At 60.1% G+C, this 20639-nt stretch overlaps 1 protein-coding gene across 1 annotated transcript in view; it reads right to left on the reverse strand.

Moving 5' to 3' along the window:
• COL16A1 (collagen type XVI alpha 1 chain) overlaps window positions 1-20639 on the reverse strand; it is a 29312-nt gene that overhangs the window by 1993 nt on the left and 6680 nt on the right. The window contains exons 8-66 of the mRNA XM_058820004.1: window positions 20343-20396; window positions 18454-18489; window positions 18093-18119; window positions 17256-17318; window positions 17080-17121; window positions 16936-16980; window positions 16563-16598; window positions 16372-16434; window positions 16239-16283; window positions 16063-16158; window positions 15905-15943; window positions 14956-15000; window positions 13711-13746; window positions 13221-13340; window positions 13105-13140; window positions 12986-13021; window positions 12835-12909; window positions 12676-12720; window positions 12557-12592; window positions 12411-12464; window positions 12031-12147; window positions 11919-11954; window positions 11702-11809; window positions 11487-11621; window positions 11359-11412; window positions 10653-10694; window positions 10534-10569; window positions 10333-10386; window positions 10188-10265; window positions 10050-10094; window positions 9042-9068; window positions 8897-8962; window positions 8758-8811; window positions 8625-8678; window positions 8497-8550; window positions 8360-8404; window positions 8177-8275; window positions 7508-7543; window positions 7291-7356; window positions 6370-6414; window positions 6040-6084; window positions 4729-4782; window positions 4571-4624; window positions 3853-3906; window positions 3725-3769; window positions 3582-3635; window positions 3461-3496; window positions 2678-2740; window positions 2464-2535; window positions 2191-2244; window positions 2052-2096; window positions 1824-1868; window positions 1685-1738; window positions 1547-1600; window positions 1387-1437; window positions 727-816; window positions 598-633; window positions 450-494; window positions 181-369 (exon numbers count right to left, since the gene is read on the reverse strand). Of these exons, the coding sequence (XP_058675987.1) occupies window positions 181-369; window positions 450-494; window positions 598-633; window positions 727-816; window positions 1387-1437; window positions 1547-1600; window positions 1685-1738; window positions 1824-1868; window positions 2052-2096; window positions 2191-2244; window positions 2464-2535; window positions 2678-2740; window positions 3461-3496; window positions 3582-3635; window positions 3725-3769; window positions 3853-3906; window positions 4571-4624; window positions 4729-4782; window positions 6040-6084; window positions 6370-6414; window positions 7291-7356; window positions 7508-7543; window positions 8177-8275; window positions 8360-8404; window positions 8497-8550; window positions 8625-8678; window positions 8758-8811; window positions 8897-8962; window positions 9042-9068; window positions 10050-10094; window positions 10188-10265; window positions 10333-10386; window positions 10534-10569; window positions 10653-10694; window positions 11359-11412; window positions 11487-11621; window positions 11702-11809; window positions 11919-11954; window positions 12031-12147; window positions 12411-12464; window positions 12557-12592; window positions 12676-12720; window positions 12835-12909; window positions 12986-13021; window positions 13105-13140; window positions 13221-13340; window positions 13711-13746; window positions 14956-15000; window positions 15905-15943; window positions 16063-16158; window positions 16239-16283; window positions 16372-16434; window positions 16563-16598; window positions 16936-16980; window positions 17080-17121; window positions 17256-17318; window positions 18093-18119; window positions 18454-18489; window positions 20343-20396 (3420 nt within the window). The remainder of the gene's footprint in view (window positions 1-180; window positions 370-449; window positions 495-597; window positions 634-726; window positions 817-1386; window positions 1438-1546; window positions 1601-1684; window positions 1739-1823; window positions 1869-2051; window positions 2097-2190; window positions 2245-2463; window positions 2536-2677; window positions 2741-3460; window positions 3497-3581; window positions 3636-3724; window positions 3770-3852; window positions 3907-4570; window positions 4625-4728; window positions 4783-6039; window positions 6085-6369; window positions 6415-7290; window positions 7357-7507; window positions 7544-8176; window positions 8276-8359; window positions 8405-8496; window positions 8551-8624; window positions 8679-8757; window positions 8812-8896; window positions 8963-9041; window positions 9069-10049; window positions 10095-10187; window positions 10266-10332; window positions 10387-10533; window positions 10570-10652; window positions 10695-11358; window positions 11413-11486; window positions 11622-11701; window positions 11810-11918; window positions 11955-12030; window positions 12148-12410; window positions 12465-12556; window positions 12593-12675; window positions 12721-12834; window positions 12910-12985; window positions 13022-13104; window positions 13141-13220; window positions 13341-13710; window positions 13747-14955; window positions 15001-15904; window positions 15944-16062; window positions 16159-16238; window positions 16284-16371; window positions 16435-16562; window positions 16599-16935; window positions 16981-17079; window positions 17122-17255; window positions 17319-18092; window positions 18120-18453; window positions 18490-20342; window positions 20397-20639) is intronic.

The following is a 20639-nucleotide window of genomic DNA, read 5'->3' on the forward strand; positions in this document are numbered from 1 at the left end:
ACACAGGAGGGGACACATGAGGAGACACACGAGGGAACATGAGGGGACACGAGGGGACACAAGGACACACGAGGGGACACACGAGGGGACACACGATGGGACACACGAGGGGACATGGCCACCACTCCACACCACAGGGACATCATCCTGCCCCCCGACAGGGCCACCTGCTGTCCTTACCATCATGCCCGGGGGTCCCGGCAGGCCGGGGCTGCCCGCGGGGCCCGGCGAGCCCGGGGGTCCCCTCTCCCCCGCGGGGCCCCGCGGCCCCACCAGCCCCATGGAGCCGCTTTTGCCCGGCCCCCCTGGCATCCCGGCTCTGCCCTTCTCGCCAGGGTAGCCGCGCTCGCCGGGGGCTCCAGCGTCACCCTGCGGATGGGAAAGGTCAGTTCTGGAGTGCCAGGACAGCACAGCGACCGTGGTGGCACTGCCAGCTGGCACAGCCTCACCTTCTGTCCAGCTGGGCCTGCAATGCCCGGTTTGCCTGGTGGTCCCTGAAAAACAGGAGCAGTGTGACAGGGATGTCACCCCAGCCAGGCCAGGGGGTGACAAAATCCGTGTCCAGCTGGACAGAAAGTTCCAGAGAACGCTGCTCACCTCCTTCCCAACGGGTCCGTCCGCTCCCTGCTCTCCCTGCGGGGACAAAGAGGGGCAGCGTGAGGTGGTGACACCACAGGGCCACCCCAAGGTCCCCACGCTCGGGGTGTAGGGTCCTGCTGTGCTCACCGGTGGTCCTGGGTGTCCTGGGGGTCCCGGCTGTCCTGGCATTCCCGGCAGACCCCGCTCGCCCACGGAGCCGCGCTCGCCCTTCAGCCCCTATGGAGAGGAGGGAACGGGAGCACCGGGAGCATCGGGACCAGGGGATCCCAAAACCCCAAACCCCCAACCCAAAGCCCCTATGGAGAGGAGGGAACGGGAGCACCGGGAGCATCGGGATCAGGGAATCCCAAAACCCCCAAATCCCCTGTGGGGAGGAGGGAACGGGAACACCGGAGCATCAGGATCAGGGGATCCCAAACCCACCCATCCTCACCCCAAAGCCCCTGTGGGGAGGAGGGATAGGGAGCACCAAGAGTACTGGGATCAGGAGATCCCAAAACCCCAAATCCCCACCCCAAACCCTCTGTGGGGAGGAGGGACCAGGAGCTTCTGGAGCATTGGGATCAGGGGATCCCAAAACCCCAAATCCCCACCCCAAACCCTCTGTGCGGAGGAGGGACCAGGAGCTTCTGGAGCATCGGGATCAGGGGATCCAAAACCCCCAAATCCCCACCCCAAATTCCCACCCCAAAGCCCCTGCAGGGAGGAGGGATCGGGAGCACCAAGAGCACTGGGATCAGGGGATCCCAAACCCTCAAATCCTCACCCCATATCCCCACTACTCACCACCCCAGCCAGGCCAGCGGGTCCTGGCTGTCCTGGGCTGCCAGGGGGACCCTGGGGACAGAGACAGGGGGGTCAGTTGGGGGTCACGGGTGGTGTCCCCACTCCCTGTCACCAAAGGGATCCCCTCCAGGATTCCCCCATTGTGGGGGCACCAACTTACGATGAGCCCTGGGGGTCCCTGCCGGCCTTGGGGTCCCATGGGTCCGGGGTCACCCTGAGGAAGGCAAGGTGAGGAGGAGGATGAGGATGGCAGGGTGGTGACAAGGGGGTGACAAGGGGGTGACAAGGGGTCACTCACCTCAGCTCCTGGCCGGCCCGTGCTGCCTGGTGGGCCGGGTTTGCCACAGTCACCCTAAAAGGAGAAGGGACAGTGAGGGGAGTCCTGGCCATGCCTGAGGTCCCTGGGGACGTCACCAGGCAGTGTCACCACGGCTCACCTTTGGTCCTGGCAGCCCTGGGTGTCCTGTCTTGCCCTTGAAGCCCTGGAGAGAGAAAAGAGCTGGGTGGGGGTCCCAGGGTGATGCCAGGTGACCCTGACCATGCAGTGCTGGTCCAGGGCCACCAACCTCAGCTCGGTGTCACCAGGAACACCTGAGGGGACAGTCCTGGCTCAGGAGAGCCCGGCTTGGCTGCCAGGGAGAGGTGACAAGGAGGGTGTCACTCACCGGAGGACCCATCATTCCTGGTGGCCCGGGGGGACCAGGGTCACCCTGGGGACAGACAGACAGACAGACAGACAGACCGGGGTTGGGGGTGTCCTGGGGGGTGCAGGGTGGCTGCCCCCCAACCCAAACCCAGCCTCACCCTCAGCCCTGGCTTGCCGTCCTTGCCATCCAGGCCTTCCAAACCAGCAGGGCCCTGTGGGGACAAGGTGACAGTGACAGAGGGAGGGTGGCACTGGCGAGGTCTGAGGGACTTGCTCAGGGCACCCCAGGCCATGGGAACAGATCCCAGGGGATGGGAATGGGTTCCTGGAGATAGGAACAGGTCCCTGGGGATGGGAACAGGTCCCTGGGGTTGGGAACAGCCAGTGTTGCTCCCAGGAGCACCCAAGGGTGACACATGGGGGGGTCTTACCTGGATTCCGGGGGGTCCGGGGGGTCCGGGGGGCCCTGGCATCCCCGTGGGGCCCCGCATGCCCTCGCTGCCCTGCAAGAGCCACAGGAGGTGACAGGCAGGTCACAGGCAGGGCCACCAGACCTGGCCATAGCCCGAGGGACAGGCGAGGACAGCACGGAGCCACTGCCCGCTGGCACAGGTGGCACTCACCTTCTCTGAGGGTGGCACTCACCTTCTCTGCCACAGGCCCTGGTGGCCCCGCTGGACCAGCCTTTCCTGGGAAACCAGGAGGGCCCTAAAGAGGAGAGGGGTGCTGAGTGAAGGGGGATCCTGTCCCATAAATCCTGCTCTTTCCCGGCTAAATTTAATGGGATTGATCCAGGGCTGCTCCCTGCTCCTCACCCCACTCGTGTGCCCCTTGTGGAACCCCCTGTCCCCATCCCTGGCACTGTGGGGACTTGGGGACACACAGCCAGGGATGGACACACAGCCAGGAATGGACACACAGCCAGGGATGGACACACAGCCAGGGATGGGGTCCGTCTCCCAGGGTGCTGGAGTTCCCAGTGGGATGTACTCAGAATTCCCAGCAGGATTTACTCAGAATTCCTGGTGAGTTGTACTCAGAATTCCCAGTGGGGTTTACTCAATTCCTAGTGGGATGTACTCAAAATTCCCAATGGGTTTTACTCAGAATTCCTGTTGGGATTTACTCATAATTCCCAGTGGGATTTACTCAGAATTCCTCGTGGGTTTTACTCAGAATTCCAAGTGGTATTTACTCAGAATTCCCAGTGGGATTTATTCAGAATTCCCAATGGTATTTACTCAGAATTCCCAATGGGTTTTACTCAGAATTCCCAGTGGGATTGACTCGGCATTTGTGGTAGGATTTATTCAGAATTCCTGATGGGATTTAGTCAGAATTCCTGGTGGAGTTTACTCACAATTCCCAGTGGGATTTGCTCAGAATTCCCAGTGAGGTTTACTCAGACTCCTAGTGGGATTTACTCACCGGTGGTCCCGGGAAGCCAGGCTGGCCCTGGAAACCCTGAGGAGAGACAGGAGCTGAGCTGGACCCCGCAGCCCATGGTGGGGGTGGCCCTGGGGGTCCTGTCCCCCTTGGGGACACTCACCTGGTCCCCCTTCTCTCCGGCACTTCCCGGCAGCCCACGCTCACCCCTGGGACCCTGCAGAGAGATGGGATGGGGTGGTGGGAGCACCCCACACCCCCCCAGCCACCCCATCCCTTCCCACAACCCCCAAGGTGGGCACCTACCGCTGGCCCCACGGGGCCGGGCAGCCCGTCCACGCCGGGGGGACCCTGGGAAGGATGGAATAGGATCAGTGGAGGTGGGTGGGAGTGCCAGCCCTGGTGCCCATGGAGAGGGGCCCTGAGGGACTCACCAGCTCCCCTTTCTCTCCGGGTGGACCCACGTAGCCTCGCTCGCCTTTGATGCCCTGGGAAGGGAGGGACAGGGTGGGGATGTGGGGCACCGGTGGGCTATGGGACATGGGTGGGATTTGGGGCATGGATGGGACATGGGGCATGGATAGGATTTGGCACAGAGATGGGATTTGGGGCGTTGGACGGGATTTGGGGAATGGGTGGAATTTGGGGCATGGATAGGACATGGCACAGGGATGGGATATGGGGCATGGGTGGGATTTGGGGTACAGGTGGGATTTGGGGTATGGGTGGGATATAGGGCATGAATGGGATTTCAGATGCAGGTGGGATATGGGGCACAGATGGGATGTGGGGTATGGATGGTATTTGGGGTACAGGTGGGATTTGGGGTACGGGTGGGATGTGGGGCATGGAGGGGATTTGGAGTACAGGTGGGATTTGGGGCATGGATGGAATATGGGGCATGGGATGGAATTTGGGGTGCAGGTGGGATATGAAGTACAGGTGGGATATGGGGTAAAAGTTGGATATGGGACACAGATAGGATTTGGGGCATGGATGGGACATGGAGCATGGATAGGACTTGGCACAGGGGTGGGATTTGGCACAGGGCTGGGATTTGGGGCAGGGATGGGATTTGGGACAGGAATGGGATCTGAGGCAGGAATGGGGCACAGAGGCTGGCAGGGGCTGCCTGGTCCCCCCCATACTCACAGGAAGGCCGGGTGGCCCTGTGGCCCCGGGGTATCCCGGCTGTCCTGGAGGTCCCTGTGAGTGACGACGATGACATTGAGCCCCCTGCAGCCCCCCAGCCAGGTGCCACCCCCTCAGGCCACCAGCGTCCCCCTGTCCCCTGGTCCCACAGCACTCACCGGCTCCCCCTTGGCTCCGGCCAGCCCCGCAGGGCCACGCTCCCCTTGCAGACCCTTGGTGGGGAGAAGAGAGGAGATGCAGGGGGGTCTCCAGGGCTGTGCCCGCCTGGCAGCAGGAGCTGGGCACAGCCCGTGGGCTCTGTGCCCTCTGCCAGCCTGCTGGCACCTGCCTGGGCTCCCTCCACCCCTGCAGGCACTGAGGGCAGTGCCCAGATGTGGTGGGGACGCTCAAACCGTGGTGCTATGGAAATGCCAGCCCTGGGGGGGGCTCATGGGGTGCCCAGTTCTGGGTGCAGCCCTCAGCTCCAGCCTGGTGCCCCCCGTCCTCCCAGGGTGACACGGGGACCTCCGGGGTGGGTTAGTGGGGTGACGTGGCACTGAGGTGACACAGAGAAGGACAGGACACGCTGGCACACCGCAGAGCACGGCCCACAGAGAGCCCCAGGGAGGCCCTGGGGTGACGGTGACATTAGTGGACAAGGGGACACGAGCAGGAGCGCGGGATCCTCCGGGAGCCGCCGGCACAGCCCCACCACCGGCTCCTGTGGGGAGCGAGCAGGGGCAGCAGGAGGGTGGAGATGGAGGTGGAGGTGAGGATGAAGGTGGAGATGGAGGTGGAGATGGTGGTGGAGATGAAGATGGAGATGGAGATGGAGATGGAGATGGAGATGGAGATGGAGATGGAGATGGAGATGGAGATGGAGATGGAGGTGAGGATGGAGATGGAGATGGAGATGGAGATGGAGATGGAGATGGAGATGGAGATGGAGATGGAGATGGAGATGGAGATGGAGATGGAGATGGAGGTGGAGGTGGAGGTGAAGATGGAGATGGAAGTGGAGGCGAGGATGAAGACGGAGATGAAGATGGAGATGGTGGAGGAGGTGAGGATGAAGATGGAGGTGGTGGTGGAGGCTGAGTGACCACACAGGAGTGAGGAGGAGGATGAGCCCAGGTCACACATGGGATCCTCCTGGTGTCCCTGGTGGCCATCAGAGGAGCTGTGACGGTCACCTGGCCCAGGTGGCATCTCCCTGGACCCGTGCAGGCTCCCGTGGTGCTGAGGGGACCCAGCAGGTGGCGAGTGCCACCACCAGGTCCCTGAGCTGAGGAAGATCATCCCCAAATCATCAAATCCGGGTCCGCCGGGACCCCCTGCTTTGGGATGGAGGAGTGAGAATGGTGTGATGGAGATGGAATGGAAGGGCAGCTGTGCTGGGCTGTCCCCAGCAGGGACAGGGACAGGGGACACAGCCAGACCAAGCGGCAGCGACACAAGGGGCACAGAGCGGAGCCGTGCTGCGTTCTTACGGGCAGTCCGGGGGCGCCCGGCGTTCCAGGGAAGCCCGGGGGGCCCTGAGGGGAGAAACAGGGAGGTCACAGCTTGGAAAAGGCACTGGGGAGCCTGGCCTGAGCCCTGGGGGTGCCACAGAGCTCCTGCTCCACCTCCGGGCCGGCAGCAGCGTCACCTCCATGTCCAGCCTCCATGGGGACATCCGTGGGGACATCCGTGCTGTGCCATGTCACACCTCACAATGGCCATGGCCCTCTGTCTCAGGGCAGGGTGCCAGGCCCCTTTGCCAACCTGCTTGGAGGTGTTGTGAGCCCCCAGACCCCCCCAGCCCGGGCAGGGTTACTCACGATGGGTCCGGGTGGTCCTGGGGGTCCGCGCAATCCTGGGGAGCCCTGGAGGGGATGGAGGTGCCAGTGTTAGCGTTCAGAACCACATAATCATGAGAATTATTCTATTCACGTGGTTTTATGGAAGAGCTCTGGGTGTCAAACCCAAATCCGACCCCGACCTTTTATATTCTATCGTTATATAACTTTAATGTTATTTATTAAACTTATGTTGTTCTGTTGCATACATAGATTTCATCCAAGCACGAGCTCCTCGTGGTCCCCCTCAAACTTCTAACATAGTTCCTCATGATTCTTCTTACCATTAAACAATAATTATATTTAATTGCTAAACAATCATCACATCTAACAATTATATCATTTATCATATACTGCTTATATGTATATGATAAATGATATCATTTATCATAAACATATAAGCAGTATATGTATATTATATAATTGTTAGATGCAGGTGCAATTTCACACGAGCTGCAAACACAAAGCCTAACATTTTCAGAGTCTATTTTTAACATTTTTCCAGGGCCCCACTAAGTCTAGCTTCTTTTAACTCCCCAAATTTTATGATTTTAAAATACCAGGTGTGACCACCCAGGTGGGGACAGCACCATGGGACGTGGCACAGCGCCCAGGAAGGGCAGGGTTGGATGGGTTGGGTGGGTTGGATGGGTTGGATGGGTTGGGTGGGTTGGGTGGGTTGGTGGGTTGGATGGGTTGGATCGGTTGGATGGGTTGGGTGGATTGGATGAGTTGGATGAGTTGGATGGGTTGGATGGGTTGGATGGATTGGGTGGATTGGATGAGTTGGATGAGTTGGATGGGTTGGATGGGTTGGATCCATTGGATGGGTTGGGTGGGTTGGATGGGTTGGATGAGTTGGATGGGTGGGTTGGATGGGTTGGGTGGGTTGGGGTCACCCACCTGCTCTCCTGGCATCCCCGGCGCTCCCGGCAGCCCGGGGTGACCGGCGCAGTCAGGGCTGTCACCCTGCAGAGGGTGGGGACACATCAGAACACCAAGGTGGCACTGCCAGCCACGCTGAGCCATGCCAAGCCTCCCCAAAGGCCCCACAGTGCTGGTGCCCAGCAGGAGCCATCCCTGAGGTGGCACCAGGACAGTGTGTCACTCTGTCACTCACCCGAGCCTCCTCTGCTCGCGGGAGCTGCGCAAGGCACTGGAAAAGAACCCTGGAGTCACCCAGTGTGACAAAGGACCAGCCTGTCCCACCCTGGGATCCCCACTGGGGCTGTGCCCACATTCCCAGATGGGTCAGTGTCCCCAGAGGGCGGGACTTCCCCCAAATCCCACCAAATCCAATTCCCTGGTGTCACAGACATGTTTCATGAAAAATCTTTTTGCTGGGATTTTTTCTCCTGAGAAGTTGAGAGACCTCAGGAACAAAATGTAAACAATGGTTATCTGCTGCTGTGAAATGCAACAGGTGCATCTGGGATTGGTCTCATGTGGTTGTTTCTAATTAATGGCCAATCACAGCCCAGCTGGCTTGGACTCTCTGATCAGTCACAAGATTTTATTATCATTTCATTCCATTCCTTTCTAGCCTTCTGATAAAATCCTTTCTTCTATTCTTTCAGTATAGTTTCAATATAATATATATCATAAAATAATAAATCAGCCTTCTGAAACATGGAGTCAGATCCTCGTCTCTTCCCTCGTCCCCATCTCCCTTCTCCCCCTCCATCCCAACTTCCACCAAATCCAATTCTCTGCTCAGGAGCATCTCTCCAACCCCATCCCTGCACGTCCAGGAGGTGTCAGGCACCCACATCCCCACTCAGAAACTCACCCTGGCACAGTCCTCAGTGCCAGGGGCGCCTGGCATGCCCCCATCTCCCTTCTCCCCCTCCAGGGCTGCCTGCAGCTCGGCACAGTCCCCGCAGAGAGTCTGGAAAAGGGGGGGAAAAGGGGAGTCAGGGGTGCCCCGAGGGGTCCCCAGGGCAGGAGGGTGACCCCATCCCCACCCTCTCACCTTCAGCACCTCGATGTTCCTCTCAGCCACGACGGCCAGGGGTCCCTGGAAGAGAAGGAGGGATGGAGGGATGGATAGATGGAGGGAGGGATTGTCCCCGCCATGGGGACATTGCCACGGGAATTGTCACCACCTACCAGGTCTCCAGCCGGTCCAGGCAGTCCGGGCAGGCCGTTGTGTCCGGGCATTCCCTAAATCCCAGGGGAATGTTCAAACCCTGCCCAGAAAGTTCAGGAAGGGTCACCTCCCCTATACCAACGCTCACCTGGCGACCGGGGGCACCGGGCGGCCCGGGGGGACCAGGAGCTCCAGGGGGACCCTGAAAAACCCCAAAAAACAATCAGAGAGGGTGAGGGGTGAGGAATGAGGGATGAGGGGGTGACAGGGGTGGCACTGACCTGTGGGCCAGGCTGGGGCTGCCAGGACATCCCAGTCCATAATCCCGGCGCTCCCTGGGGGTGAGAGAATCCCAGAGGATGAAACGGGGCTGGGATGTGCCCCATGAGGGTGACACAGTGCCAGGGGGGTGACACTCACTGGCATCCCGTTGTAGCTGGGGTCCTGGCGGGGGCTGGAGGGGCAGGAGCACTCGCCAGGGTCTCCCTGTGGGCACAGGGGGTGAGGGCAGGGCGGGTTTGGGGTGGCACGGGGGGCACAGCTCCACCCAGAGACCCCCACTCACCTTCTCTCCCTGGGCACCCTTCTCGCCCTGCCAGAGGAAACAGAGATGGGGGTTAGGGCAGCCCCCTGTCACAGACATCTTTTATGGAAAATCCTTTCCTTAGGATTTTTCCTCCTGAGAAGCTGAGAGGCCTCAGGAACAAAATGCAAACAATGATTATCTGCTGCTGTGGAATGCAACAGGTGCATCTGGGATTGGTCTCATGGGGTTGTTTCTAATTAATGGCCAATCACAGTCAGCTGGCTTGGACTCTGTCTGAGACACAAGCTTTTGTTATCATTCCATTCCTTTTCTATTCTTAGCCAGCCTTCTGATGAAATCCTGTCTTCTAATCTTTTAGGATAATTTTAATATAATATATTATATATTTTAATATATATATTATATATTGTTCTATATATTAATATAATTTAATATATTCAATATATTATTAATATATTATATTTTAATTCTAATATTAATTTTTTATTTAATAATTTATTATAGTATTTAATATATTATTTAATATATTATAAAGTATTATTTATAATATATAATATATTTAATATATTATATCAATTATATATTATATATATATTTTATATATATTATTGTATATATTTAATATATATAATAGATATATTAATATATAATATATAATATATAATATATTATATATAATATATAATATATTATATATTATATATTATATATTATATATTATATTGTATATTGTATATATAGTATATATTGTATATATAAATATATGCATATAATTTATGTTATATTATATTATATTATATTATATTATATTATATTATATTATATTATATTATATTATATTACATTACATTACATTATATATTTAATATAATATATATAATAAAATAATAAATCAAGCCTTCTGAAACATGGAGTCATATCCTCGTCTCTTCCCTCATTCTCAGACCCCTGTGACCACCACCATGTTCCCCACCCACTGAGTTTCCCCCACCCCCCTGGCACCCCCCCTGGCACCCCCTCACCTACCGGCTGCCCGCTGGAGCCAGGGAGCCCCCGCTGCCCCTCGGGGCCCTGTGAGGAAGAGGAGGGTGAGGGAAGCGCCCGGCTGCACCAGGATCACGGTGCCAGCAGGGTGGCACTGCCCACCCCCAGGGCAGGACCTACCGGTGGCCCTGTGACGCTGCTCCCTGGTGGCCCTGGTGGCCCGGGGGGTCCTGTGGCACCTTTGGGGCCCGCAGATCCCTGCAGAGGAAGGACAGCAGGAATGGGGAGCACGGGGCACACCGAGGGCTGGGGGACGCTGCCTTACCTTGGCACCTTTCTCTGCTGCCATCCCCGGGGGTCCCTGCGGTCCTGGGGGGCCCTGGGGGCAGGACAGGGTGTTGGTTCCCCCCCATGGAGGGGACAATGCTGTCCCCAGAGCCACCACAGAGGGCTGGCAGGGGGGTGACCCCATCAGCCAGGGCTGGGTGCCCCAAAAGCCCACCCCAACACCCCAAACCCTACTCACGGGGGGTCCGGGGGGTCCGGGGCTCCCGGGGTCTCCCTGGGGAAAACAGAGGATGTGAAAGGCACCAGAGCCACCCGGCAGGGGACAGCAGGGGACAACACAGACACCCCAAAACCCACCTGAGGTCCAGGCTGGCCGATCCCTCGCGGTCCTGGCTCACCCTATGGACAGAGAGGGGCAGGGAGGTGTCCCAAAAACCCCATTGGGGACACAGAGGGGCACCCCAGGACCCCACTGGGGACACAGAGGGGACACTGAGGTGTCCCCAGGACCCTTTGGGGACACAGAGGGGCACCCCAGGACTCCACTGAGGACACAGAGGGGCACTGAGGTGTCCCCAGGACCCATTGGGGACACAGAGTGGCACCCCAGGACCCCACTGGGGGCACTGAGGGGCACTGAGGTGTCCCCAGGACCCATTGGGGACACAGAGGGGCACCCCAGGACCCCACTGGGGGCACTGAGGGGCACTGAGGTGTCCCCAGGACCCCATTAGGGACACAAAGGGGCACCCCAGGACCCCATTGGGGACACAGAGGGGACACTGAGGTGTCCCAAGGACCCCACACCCAGCCCCTGCACCCCACTGGGGACACAGAGGGGGCACTGAGATGTCCCCAGGATCCCATAGGGGACACAGAGGGAGCATTGAGGTGTCCCCACAACCCCACTGGGGGCCCAGAGGTGTCCCCAGGACCCCTCTGGGGACACAAAGGGGCACACCAGGACCCCACTGAGCACACAGACGGGCTCCCAAGGACCCCACTGGGGACACAGAGGGGCACTGACCTGTCCCCAACACCCCACCCCCTGCACCCCACTCACCTGCAGCCCCTTGGGCCCCGCAGGACCCCGCACCCCCGGCAGTCCCGGCTTGCCCTAAAACACAGCAGGGTCACCCCGAGGGCACAGTGCCAGCGGCTCTGTCCCACGGGGAGGGACGGGACACTCACAGCTCTGCCAGGCTGCCCGATGCCCGGCGGGCCCTGCTCCCCTTTGGGCCCCGGGATGCCCACAGCTTTTCCCGGGATGCCCTCGGGGTCCGGGAGGTGCCCGAGCATGGCGGGGTGAGGCTCACACGGCTCTCCCTGCAGGGAGGGGACAGGACAGGGATGGTGACACTGCAGGGACAGGGGACAGATGCCCAGAATTGGAGCTCTGTCCTCACCTTGTCACCTTTAGGGCCAGCTGGTCCCCTGATGCCAGGCTCACCCGCCAGCCCTGGCACGCCGGCCATGCCCGGCGTGCCAGGGTCACCCGGGCTGCCAGCGTCACCCTGGCAAAGAGAGGGGACAAAGGTGGCACACAGAGGGAGGGGACACACAGCACACGGAAGTCACAGTGCCCTCTGTCACCGCTGAGCCACCCCGAGCCCCTCTGCTCACCTTCTGTCCCTTGTCACCAGCCTCGCCCGGTCTGCCCTGGGGAAACGCAGCAAGAGGTCAGGATGGGGCATCCCCCCCAAAAACGGGCATGGGGGGCACGGGGGGCACTCACCGCTCTGCCTGGGGAGCCAGCAGGGCCCCTCTCACCCGGTGGCCCCGGCACTGCCACCACTGTCGCTGTCCCTTGCAGGGCTTGAGGGGTGGGAGGGCACTGCCCGCATTGGTCACCCTGTGGGATTTGAGGGGGTTGGGGGATCCTGGGTGGGATTTGGGGGGGCTGGGGGTATTTGGGGGCGGTTTGGGGAGTTCCAGAGGGAATTTGGGCGTTCCTGAGGGTGTTTGTGGGGGGGTTGGGGGGTCCTGGGGAGGATTTGGGGGCGTCCCCTGACCTCCCCACCCCAGATCTCAGCAGGGACAGGGCAGGGACAGGACAGGGACAGAGCAGGGACAGGGACACAGCAGGGACAGGGGTGTCCCCAATGCTGCACCCACCTTCTCTCCCTTGAGCCCCCTCACACCTGGGTCTCCCTTCTCTCCTGGCATTCCCTGCACGGAGAATCCACAGCACAGGTGACACCACGGTCCCCAAAACTCATCTCTGACACCCCAGACCCCCCCCAAAAAATGTCCCCACTCACCGGTCTGCCCGTGGGTCCCACATGGCCAACGTCCCCCTGAAACGGAGCAGGGCCAGGATTAAAATTAGGGTCGGGATTAGCCAAGCCTGGGATGTCCAGAGGGGACAGGGGTCACTCACCTTGTCACCCTTGATCCCGGCCAGCTCGGACAGCCCCTCCTGGCCCTGCTGGACACACGTGTGGTCACTCTCTGGGCACTCAGAGCATCCCAGGGTGTCACCCAGCCCCGGGACAGGGGGGTCCCAACCCGGGACTGGGGGTCCCACCCCGTTACTCACCGGCAGCCCCGGCTGCCCCTCGAGGCGCAGCGCAGCGAGGACGCGGAGGTGATCGCAGGGCTGGCAGGAGTCCCCCTGGTGGGGACAGCAGGGGACAGCTCAGGGCCTGCAGTGGCCGAGCAGGGGGTGGCATGGAGGGTCACACACTCACCTTGTCGCCTTTCATGCCCTGGATGCCAGGATCGCCCTGCGAGGGAAAGGAGGAGGTGGGCGCTGCTCGGTGTCACCCAGCTGGAGATGGGGACTCCCAGCCCTGCCCGTGTCACCTACCCTGTCCCCTTTGGGTCCTGCGGGGCCGGGGGTGTCCTGGGAAGGGGGAAACAGAGGGAACATCAGGGATGCTGAGGTGACACCGCTCTGTCCCCCATCCCTGGGCTCAGACTCACCGAGATCCCGTCCCTGCCGGGCGCTCCGGGCTCCCCCCGCGGCCCCGGCTGGCCGGGAATTCCAGGAATTCCGATGGCACCGAGCGTCCCCTCGGTGGGACACGGCTGGCACGGCTCGCCCTGCACGGTGACAGCAGTGACACAGAGCCTGGGGTCGGTGTGGTGGCCCTCAGGATATCCCAGGCAGCCGTAGGACTGAGGGATGTGACCGTGGCCACCGTGTCACCCCACCAGTGTCACCGCATCCACTATGTCATTGTGTGTCACTGCACCCACCGTGTCACCCCTGTCACTGCACCCACCATGTCACTGTACCCACCATGTCACCATTCCCACAGTGTCATCTCACCCACTGTGTCACCTCACCCACTGTGTCACCGCACCTACAGTGTCACCATCCTACCGTGTCACTGTGTGTCACTGCACCCACCCTGTCACTGCACCCACCGTGTCACCCCTGTCACCTCACCCACCGTGTCACCTCACCCACCTTGTCTCCTTTCGGCCCCAGCGCTCCAGGGGGACCCTGCAGGAGCAAAGTGGGGACGGGGCTGCTTCAGGGAGGCCACGCTGTGCCCCAGCAGTGCCACCCCGCACCCTCAGCTGGCCACCAGCCCCGTCACAGGGCGATCCCAGCCCTGAGCAATGCTCCCGCTTTTCCCAAAACTCTCATTTTTCCAAAGCCCTCTCAGCTGCCACTTTTCCCAAGTCCTCTCAGCTCCCAGTTTCCTAAAACTCTATAAACTCCCACTTTTTTCCAAAGCCCTCTTGGCTTCCGCTTTTCCCAAAGCCCTCTTGGCTCAGCTCCCACTTTTCCCAAAGCCCTCTTGGCTCCCGGTTTCCCAAAGCCCTCTCAGCTCCTCCTTTTCCCAAGCCCTCTCATCTCCCTCATTTTCCAAAACTCTCTCATCTCCCACTTTTCCCAAAATCCTCTCGGCTCCCAGTTTTTCAAAGCCCTCTCAGTTCCATCTTGGCTCCCACTTTCCCCAAAGCCCTCTCGGCTCCTGCTTTTCCCAAAGCTCTCTCAGCTCCCACATTTCCAGATCCCTCTCAGCTCCCACTTTTCCCAAAGTCCTCTCAGCTTTCCCAAAGCTTCTCAGCCCCCGGTTTTTCCAGAACCCTCTCATCTCCTGCTTTTCCCAAATCTCTCTCATCTCCTGCTTTTCCCAAAGCCCTCTCATCTCCTGCTTTTCCCAAAGCCCTCTGAGCTCCAGTTTTCCCAAAGCCCTCTTGGCTCTTGGTTCTCCCAAAGCCCTCTCAGCTCCCAGCTTCCCAAATCTCTCCCAGCTCCTGCTTTTCCCAAAACTCTCTCATCTCCCTCATTTCCCAAAGCCCTCTCAGCTCCTGCTTTTCCCAAGCCCTCTTGGCTCAGCTCCCACTTTTCCCAAAGCCCTCTCGGCTTTCCCAAAGCTTCTCAGCTCTTGGTTTTTCCAGAGCCCTCTCGGCTCCTGCTTTTCCCAAAACTCTCTCATCTCCCTCCTTTCCCAAAGCCCTCTTGGCTCTCCCTTTGCCCAAAGCCCTCTTGGCTCCCACTTTTCCCAAATCCCTCTCAGCTCCAGGCTTTCCAAACCCCTTTCAATTCCCGCTTTTCCCAAAGCCCTCTTGGCTCCCCCTTTTCCCAAATCCCTCTCAGCTCCCGGGCTCAGATCCCGGCCCCTCTCCGGCCAAGCAGCCCCGACCCCGAGCCAAAGACCCGGCCCTGACCCCGGCCTTGGCTCCTGGCTCTGCTACTCACGGCTGTCCCAGGCGATCCTCCGGGGCCAGGAGCTCCCGGGCTGCCCTGGAGCCAGAGATGGGGAACGCTGAGCTCGGCCAGGGGGACAGCACAGCCCTGGGTGACAGCCCTGTGCCCCCAGAGTGACACCACAGCCCTGGGTGACATCCCCATCCCCCCAGGGGTGACACCACAGCCCTGGGTGACAGCCCTGTGCCCCCAGAGTGACACCACAGCCCTGGGTGTGACACCCCTGTACCCCTGGATGTGACACCTCTGTCCCTCTGGGGGTGTCACTGTCACCACAGCTCTGGGTGTGACACCCCTGTCCCCCCAGAGTGACACCACAGGCCTGGGGGTGACACCCCTGTACTCCTGGATGTGACACCTCTGTCCCTCTGGGGGTGTCATTGTCACCACAGCCCTGGGTGTGACACCCCTGTGCCCCCAGGGGTGACACCACAATGCTGGGTGTGACACCCCTGTCCCCCTGAGTGTGACACCCTTGTCCCCCCGAGGGTGTCACTGTCACCACAGGCCTGGGTGTGACACCCCTGTACCCCCGGGGGTGACGCCACAGCCCTGAGTGTTACATCCCTGTCCCCTCTGGGGTGACACCAGAGCTCTGGGTGACACCCCTGTCCCCCTGGGTGTGACACCCCTGTCCCCTCAGGCTGACACCACAGCCCTGGTTGTGACACCCCTGTCCCCTCTGGGGTGACACCACAGCCCTGGGTGACACCCCTGTCCCCTCTGGGGTGACACCACAGCCCTGGGTGACACCCCTGTCCCCTCTGGGGTGACACCACAGCCCTGGGTGACACTCCTGTCCCCCCAGGGGTGTCCTGTCCCCCAAGCCAGCTCCTTGGGCCACGCAGAGTGGCTGAAGCTGCAGCTCAGCCCTGCTGGGTCCAGCTCTGGATGGGGTTCCCATCCCTGGGGGGCACCTGGGACCCTTCCCCGCACTCACCTTCTCTCCCTTCGCACCTGGAGGGCCACCAGGGTCACCCTGAAAGGGACAAAGGGCGCTGTTAGCCCTGCTGGGGTGCCCTGGCTCTGGGGTGGCACCTTGCCCCTGCCATGGCCATGCCCACCGTGGGGACACCGCCTTGGCACAGGGCTCCTCACCGGCTTCCCTGGCATGCCAACCCCTGGGGAGCCTGGCACGCCCGGGGGTCCTGGTTCACCGGCCAAGCCCTCCGGTCCCACGAGGCCGGGGTCACCCTGGGGGACAATGAGGGGAGGGTGGCAGTGCTGGCAGTGCCACCATGTGCCACCTGTCACCCCCAAACCCCCCCAGGTACCTTCTGTCCCTTGGGTCCCACCACGCAGATCTCTCCAGGCCGGCCCTGCCAGGAGGGGAGGGGGGTGTGAAGGCTCCTGTGGGGGTGCCCAGGGGTGCCAAGGGGTGCCCAGGGGGTGCCCAGCACTACTCACATCACGGCCAGGGCGCCCTGGCTTGCCCTGCAGTCCTCCATCCCCCTTCTCACCCTTCTGGCCCTGCAGGACAGACAGATGTCACCTCTGGTGTTACCCGTGGTGTCACCCAAGGTTGGTGCTGGCAGGTGCTGGCACCTCTGCCACCATGCCAGGTGTCCCTGCTACCATGCCAGGTGAGCTGGACTCACCTTCTGCCCCTCAGCACCAGCTGGGCCCGGGAGTCCCTGCATGGGAAAAAGGGGACAAAGAGGGGGACAAAAAGGGGACAAAGGGCTTGGGTGGGTGCCCAGGTGGGCTCGTGAGGGTGCTCAGGTGGGATCATGAAAGGTGCCCAGGTGGGCTTGGGTGGGTACCCAGGTGGGCTTGGGTGGGTGCCCAGGTGGGCTCAGGAGGGTGCCCAGGTGGGTGCCCAGGTGGGTGCCCAGGTGGGCTTGTTCAGGGTCACCTCCTGCTCCTTTCATGCCCACACAGAGCTGGACCTGCAGAGCTGGACCCCCCACCCCAGCCCAGGGCAGGGGGACCCCCACAATGTCCCCACATTGTCCCCACAGTGTCACTTACCACCTGCCCACGCTGCCCCTTCTCACCCCGCGGCCCCTCGGCACACTGGGAGGAGGAAGAGGAGGAAGAGGAGGAGGAGGTGAGAGGGGAGGTGTGATGGGGATTTGGGGAGGGGGATTTGGGGAGGGTTTTGGGGGCTCTCACCTGCACGGGGCCGTCGGGGTGGGTGCGCACACAGTCCATGCCCTGCGGAGAGGGGAGGTGGCTCAGGGATGGGGTTTGGGGGGTTTGGGGGCACAGGGGCACCCCCAGGGCATCCCCGTGTACCAGGGGAGGCAGCAGGAGGGGACACAAGGGACAGGGACACCGGGGACACTCACACGGTCACCCTTCTCCCCTTTGCCACCCGCCGTGCCAGGGAGGCCCCGCTCGCCCTTGGTGCCCTGCAAGAGAGGGAGGGAGGGGGACAAAGGGGCACAAGGAGGGGGAAAAACGGGCACAGGGAGGGGGACAAGTGGGCACAGGATGTTTTAAAAATGGGCACAGGGAGGGTGACAAATGGGCACAGGGAAGGGGACACAGGGAGGGTGATAAAGGGGCACAGGGTGGGTGACAAGTGGGCATAGGGAAGGGGACACAGGGAGGGTGATAAAGGGGCACAGGGTGGGTGACAAGTGGGCACAGGGAAGGGGAGAAATGGGCACGGGGAGGCAGACAAATGGACACAGGGTGGGTGAAAAATGGGCACAGGGTGAGTGAAAAATGGGCACAGGGAAGGGGACAAACAGACACAGAATGAGTGACAAATGGGCACACAAATGGGCACAGGGAAAGGGACAAGCGGGCACAGGGTGGGTGACAAATGGGCACAGGATGGGGGACAAGTGGGCACAGGGAAGGGGACAAATGGGCACAGGGTGGGTGACAGACACAGGGTGGGTGAAAAACGGGCACGGGGTGTGTTAAAAATGGGCACAGGATGGGTGACAAATGGGCACAGGATGGGGGACAAACGGGCACAGGGTTGATGAAAAACTGGCACAAAGTGGGTGTAAAACGGGCACAGGGTGGGGGACAAATGGGCACAGGGAGGGTGACAGAACACAGGGTGTCCCCACGTCCCCATGTGTGCCCACAGCTCCTGGCAGGGATGCTCTGGCACAGCATCCCCACATCCCCGCTGCAGCTCTGGGTGTCCTGGGAGGTGCCAAACCAACCTTGGGACCTGGGGGACCGAGGGTGACCTGTGGACACAGGACAAAGGTGTCCCCAAGGTGGCAGCAGTAGAGCCCTGAGCCCAGCACAGTCCCCATTGTCCCAGCACTCTGTCCCCAAGTGCCACCATGGGTGTCCCAATGGCTGCCACCCCCCTGCCACCCCCCCCACACCCCAGCCAGCTGCTGCTGTAGGAATGGGGACACATCTGGAAAGGATCAGGGCCCTTCCAGATGTTGCAGGGCCAGGAGGAGCTGTGGGGTCGTGGGGGGCTGGGGACAGTGGCTCAGTGGCTTTTGCCACCCCCAAGGTCACAGCCCAGCCTGGCCAGGTCAGGCTCCCCATGCCCGGTGCCACACTCACATTTCCTGGTGCCATCTGGGGCGAGCAGGGAGGGCACTGCAAGAGACGGGGGGTGGGAGATTGGAGCAGCTGCACGCACTGCCCGTGGCACCCCGAACACCAGGGCACCCAAAAACCCAGAGCTCCCCAAACCCAGAGCACCCAAAAACTCAGAGCACCCCAAACCCAGAGCACCCCAAACACCAGGGCACCCAAAAACTCAGAGCTCCCCAAACCCAGAGCACCCCAAACACCAGGGCACCCAAAAACTCAGAGCACCCCAAACCCAGAGCACCCCGATCACCAGGGCACCCAAAAACCCAGAGCTCCCCAAACCCAGAGCACCCAAAAACTCAGAGCACCCCAAACCCAGAGCACCCCAAACATCAGGGCACCCAAAAACCCACAACACCCCAAAACCCCACAGCACTCCCAAAGCTCAGGGTACCCAAAACCCCACAGCACCCTCAAACCCCACAGCAACCCAAAAACACACAGCACCCCAAACCCCACAGGAACCCCAAACACCAGAGCACCCCAAACCCCATAACACCCCAAAACCCCACAGCACTCCCAAAGCCCACAACACCCCAAACCCCATAACACTCCAAAACCCCACAGCACTCCCAAAACCCCACAGCACCCAAAATCCCACAGCGCTCCAAACGCCAGAGCACCCCCAAACCCCACAGCACCTAAAATTCCACACCACCCCTAAACCCCACAGAACACAAAACCCCAGGGCACCCCAAATCTCATAGCACTCCCAAACGCCACAGCACTCCTAAAACCCCACAACGCCCCAAATCCCATAACACCCAAAACCCCCACAATACTCCCAAAACCAAAATCCACAGCACCCTCAAACTCCACAGCACCCAAACCCCCACAGCACTCAAACCCAGAGCACCCCAAAACCCCGCAACACCCCCAAACCCCAGAGCACCCAATAACCTTTTGCACCTGGCTGGGTTTTCTCTGTAAAGGATTTTGTTATTTTGCCTTTTACTAAAACTTTTTTTGTTTCCACCACTCCCACAGAAGCCATCCTGCTGATTTTACGCCTTCTAAGGCAGCTGAGCTATCTTGAGTGTGAAACAGATGTCCAAGAGCTTTTGAGCCCATTTATCACCCTCCACCCCAATTTGAACCTTGGGACATCCCCGTGGTGGGATGAGGCATCCCAGAAACATTCAGGGATGAGGAACAGATCCCAGAAACATTCAGGGATGAGGAACAGACCCCAGAAACATTCAGGGATGAGGAACAGACCCCAGAAACATTCAGGGATGAGGAACAGATCCCAGAAACATTCAGGGATGAGGAACAGACCCCAGAAACATTCAGGGATGAGGAACAGGAGCACTGGAGATCTGCACCCACCCCAACCTGCACCCTGGGACATCCCTGTGGTGAGATGAGGGATCCCAGAGACGTTCAGGGATGAGGAACAGGAGCTCTGGAGGTCTGCACCCACCCCAATCTGCACCCTGAGACATCCCCGTGGTGGGATGAGGGGATGAAGAACAGATCCCAGAGACATTCAGGGATGAGGAACAGATCCCAGAGACATTCAGGGATGAGGAACAGACCCCAGAGACGTTCAGGGATGAGGAACAGATCCCAGAGACGTTCAGGGATGAGGAACAGGAGTTCTGGAGACGTTTCCCAGCTCTGGCAGCGCTCACAGGGAGCAAAGAGGCCCTTGGCCAGAGCTGGGCTGGCTCCAGCAGCAGCACGGAGCCAGTGGGGCCTCAGTCCCTGCTCGGGGGAGCAGAGCAGCCGCTCCTCACGGCGTCCCTGCAGTGCTGGGAGAGCCCAAATTGGCAGGGACAGAGCCAGCCGGGCTGTGGGACAGTGGTGGCACAGCGGGTGGCACTGGGAGGGGAGCAGGGCTGGCACACGCTCACCTTGTCCTTGGGATCGTCCCTCAGGCTGGTCCTTCCCGAGGCTCTGCCCGGCTCCTGCAGGGAGGGAAGAGCTGGTGGGAAGAGCCTGGAGCATCCCAGCCCTGTCCGTGAATCCTGGGATGGTCCTGCCCGGGCATTCAGGGAGGAGGAGGAGGCAGTGGTGGGACCTTCCTGTCCCTCAGAACCTCGGGTCACAGACACCTGGGACCTTCCTGTCCTTTGTCCCCTCAGGTCACGGACACCTCCCTGCCCTGGTGGGACCTTCCTGTCCCTCATCATCCCCTCAGGTCACAGACA

This window comes from Ammospiza caudacuta, chromosome 25 (assembly GCF_027887145.1).
Source record: "Ammospiza caudacuta isolate bAmmCau1 chromosome 25, bAmmCau1.pri, whole genome shotgun sequence".
Classification (NCBI taxonomy): Eukaryota; Metazoa; Chordata; class Aves; order Passeriformes; family Passerellidae; genus Ammospiza; species Ammospiza caudacuta.